The 3,719-nt window shown below is 31.6% G+C and overlaps 1 protein-coding gene across 1 annotated transcript; it reads left to right on the top strand.

The window, feature by feature from the left end:
• Nucleotides 1-2,364: 2,364 nt before the first annotated feature.
• LOC122298853 lies at nt 2,365-2,841 on the top strand. The gene has a single exon (XM_043108699.1). The coding sequence runs from the start codon at nt 2,365-2,367 to the stop codon at nt 2,839-2,841; it is 477 nt and encodes a 158-aa protein (XP_042964633.1).
• Nucleotides 2,842-3,719: the final 878 nt, after the last annotated feature.

Below are 3,719 nucleotides of genomic sequence, written 5' to 3'. Positions count from 1 at the left end.
ATTATATTTTATATAATAAAATAAAAATAAAATAATAATACAATGTATAACATTACTCTTTTATAAAAATATCTTCAATTTAAAATATAAGTATATAAAAAATTATAAAATTTGTTAGGTAAGTCATTCTTATCGTTAGAAAAGTGAGAAAACAAGTTTAATAAAAAATAATAATAATAATAACTTGTCAATTGGTCATGACCTGTACGTACGTACGTGACCTGTCACATATTCTCAACCTCTTCTTTTTCTCCTTGCGCTTCATTCTCCTTCTGTATATACCTACAACGTGGGATTGAAGTTAAAAAATGAGAACTTGAATATAACTTTTTAAGAAATAAATTTTATTAAAAATAAAAATAAGAATATATACAATCGTAAAATGTGTAAATATTAAATAGTCATTTTGAAAAAAATTAATTTTTTTTATGTGGATTTCCGTCTTATATTTATTTATTTTTTTAAAATAATTATGTAGAGTTTATATATTTATGATTGTGATTATTATTTTTTTAAAAATAAATAGGTTTTTTATAAATTTTTAAAATAAAAATTATTTTTTATTAAAAAAATGTACAAAACTAGATAATTTCTCTTATAAAAAAATTATTACTAAATAAGAAAAAAAAGGCACACAAATCACAATACTAGATAAAAATCAGGCTAAGCACGTGAGTGTTCAATTACAATTTCCTATTTTATTGTCATTGCTCAAGAATTAAAAACGAAGGCAGAAAGAATGCCTACTTTTTCAATGAAAGGAAGACATGCAGTTGTGGAGGTGGGAAAGTCACAGAAGTCCACGTGTCAAAGAAAAGTAAAAGTGGGTCCATTGCATTGAAATTGGATCAGATGAAAGTGGGGTCCGAAAAGTGGACAGAAATCGAAGGATAAGTGGGCCCTACGTATTAATTTAGGAGAGAGAAAAGCAGAACCAGTTCTGGTGGTGCTGCTGGGAGATTTGGGCTAATTCACGTGGCCACGCTTACTCCTTTTGCGGCACTTCTGACGCACGCGTGGCTCTTCTCTGACAAATAATGCCAGCTCTTTCGCTTTCTTGCTATTCATTACATTAATGAGGGAAAGTTACCGAAATAAGTGATACAGGTTAGGAGAACTCTACACCCAGCCATCCAACAATAACTTATAACCCTCGGGGTAGTCTAACAACATCAGCATTACGATAAAGATTTGGGGTATCATCCCATGTTATTGACAGTATAAAATATCAAGTTTTCTTTGAGATCAAACATAGAATTTGGTAAAAATAAAAGTGCTGAAAAGAAAAACTATATTTTTACGAGGGAGAGAGATTCTATAAAGGCTGTAGTTATGTTTATATCTACTTATATTATGAGCTTCTTTCAATTAACTAATGGCTTTTGTAAGGAGTTAGAAAGAATGACGGCTAAGTTTTGGTAGAGACAGAAGCATGAGAAGAATAAAATACATTCGATTAGCTGGAAAAAAATGTGTGAATCTAAGTTAGATGAAGACCTGAGATTTAAAGATCTCAAGCTCATTAATATGGCCCTTCTTGCAAAATAAGACTAGATAATTATGATTGAGGAGTCCATTTTATTGCATAAGATTTATAAAGCCAAATATTTTTCCAAATATAGAGTTTTTTAGTGCAAAGTTTGGTTACTCCCCCTCGTATGCTTGGAGAGGTATATGAGAAACCAAAACAAGTATGAAGATGAGAATGCAGACGGAGAGTGAGGAAAGGAAGTGAGATAAATGTTTGAACTGATTACTGGGTTTCCAAACACAAACAACTGAAACACAGTTTTTATGAGGTAGAGCTAGATGTTAGCCAAAAAGTTAAATAACTTATTGACCAGAATACTTGATAGTGGGATGTTGAGAAGGAAAATCAGCTGCTTCCAGCAATTGTTGCAGTAAAGGTGTTCAGAATCTTAATCAGCCCAAGTGATAATCTTGATAAGTTAATATAGCAATCAGAGAAGATTGGGATGAATAGTGTGAAGAGTACTTACAAACTTTTTAGATCTTTGGAGCAAGATGTTAGGCAAGCTGAGTCTTTTAATGCAGCAAAATAGAAGGGTTTGTGGAAAGGGCTATGAAAGTTATACCCTCCTAACAAGATAAAGGTATTTGCATGAAGAGCTTGTAAGAATGGTCTTCCTACAAGAATTAATCTGAAAACAAAAGCAAGTTGTAAGAGATGATTTATGTGCTTTTTATGGAACTAGATTAGAGAATGTGCTACATGCTCTATGCAAATGTCCTAGCTTGAGACAATGTTGGGAGAGCCAATAGTTGTGGGTGCATCTCACAGCTAATTTTATAGGTTTTGATGATCTTGTTCGACATGTTCAAGCTAATAGTCTTCATCATGAAATGGAGAAAGTCTTACTTATGGCTTGGGGGTTCTGGTATAGCCAAAATCAAAAAGTGTTTAAACATAAGTATATTCAAGTTGCTATAACATCTCACAATGCTCCATCACTAGGGTCTGACTACAAAGTGAGCAAATGTGTGGAAAATAAGCAAAAGGAACTTGAATTGCCTCCTCCAATTGGTTCTCTTAAGCTTAATGTGGATGATGCTATATTTCATGATCAACAAAGAGCGGGAATTGGTGCCATACTTAGAGATGAGAAAGGAGAGGTGCTTTTTGCAACTAGGAAGAAGGAGAATGATGTTAGTGACCCTATTGAAATAGAATTGTTAGTCATCTTACGCGGTGTTCAACTCTGCATACATAGGGGTATAAACAATCTGGTAATTGAGAGTGATTCTTTAATAATGATCCAAACCATTCAAGATAGAGGAGTGTCCATGTCTCTCATTGGTAACTTGGTGAAAGATATTTAGGATCTTATGCAATTCTTCCCCCAATGCATATATACCGCATGTTGGGTGTCTAGGTAATGAAGGGGCACACAACTTGGCAAAGCATGCTTGGCATATTGTGGATCTAAGTGTTTGGGAAGGGTCTATACCTGATTTTCTTCAGCCTATTATGTGGGTGGATAAACATTGGTTGTAATGTTGCTTCAGTTTTAATGGAAATGCTTCTTAAATTTTTTTTTAAAAAAAACCATCGATAAATTTTATTGATTGGGTTGTTATTTTTTTTTTTTTTACTTAATAGTTAAAAAGTGTTTTTAAATAAATTTATGATTTTTAATTTTTAATTTTAAAATATTAAGTGATTTAAAAAATGTTTAAAAACAATAAAAAAAAATTGGTTGTTCGATGGATCCCTCAATGGGAGTAGCTGCTCCTTAAAGGTTATCTAAAAAAAGATTCTGCTAGTCATCTTTATACTACACATTATATATAAGAAGAAGAATTCATTTAATTTAAGAAGAATAAAACAATAAATAAAAAATGAAGTATGGTATATATTATAAGGATAATGAGTAGAAGAGCTCTTATCTAAAAGTCTCTTATGGTATATATTATAGGGATAATGAGTGGAAGAGCTCTTATCTAAAAGTCTCTTACTCTAATTACTTCTTTATTCATACAATTTGGTAGATTAGGATTTTGTATTGTATTTATTGATCAAATAAGTCAATTTAGCAATAATGGATTATGTTCTAAAGTAGGTCATTTAAATACTCTAAGAAACTTAAAAAGAGAAATGGCTTTTGACCAGGTTTTATGGACACCCAGATGCGAGTAATAGGAGGTTATCATAGGAATTGTTGTCGAGAATCAATCTATGTGAGATATCTTGGTGTATA

This window comes from Carya illinoinensis, chromosome 16 (genome assembly GCF_018687715.1).
Source record: "Carya illinoinensis cultivar Pawnee chromosome 16, C.illinoinensisPawnee_v1, whole genome shotgun sequence".
In the NCBI taxonomy this organism is placed as follows: Eukaryota; Viridiplantae; Streptophyta; class Magnoliopsida; order Fagales; family Juglandaceae; genus Carya; species Carya illinoinensis.
This window is presented reverse-complemented; position numbering and strand designations above follow the sequence as displayed.

Coding starts and splice junctions, on each gene's coding strand:
- LOC122298853 (XM_043108699.1), top strand. CDS start 2,365: ATGGAGAAAGTCTTACTTATGGCTTGGGGGTTCTGGTATAGCCAAAAT.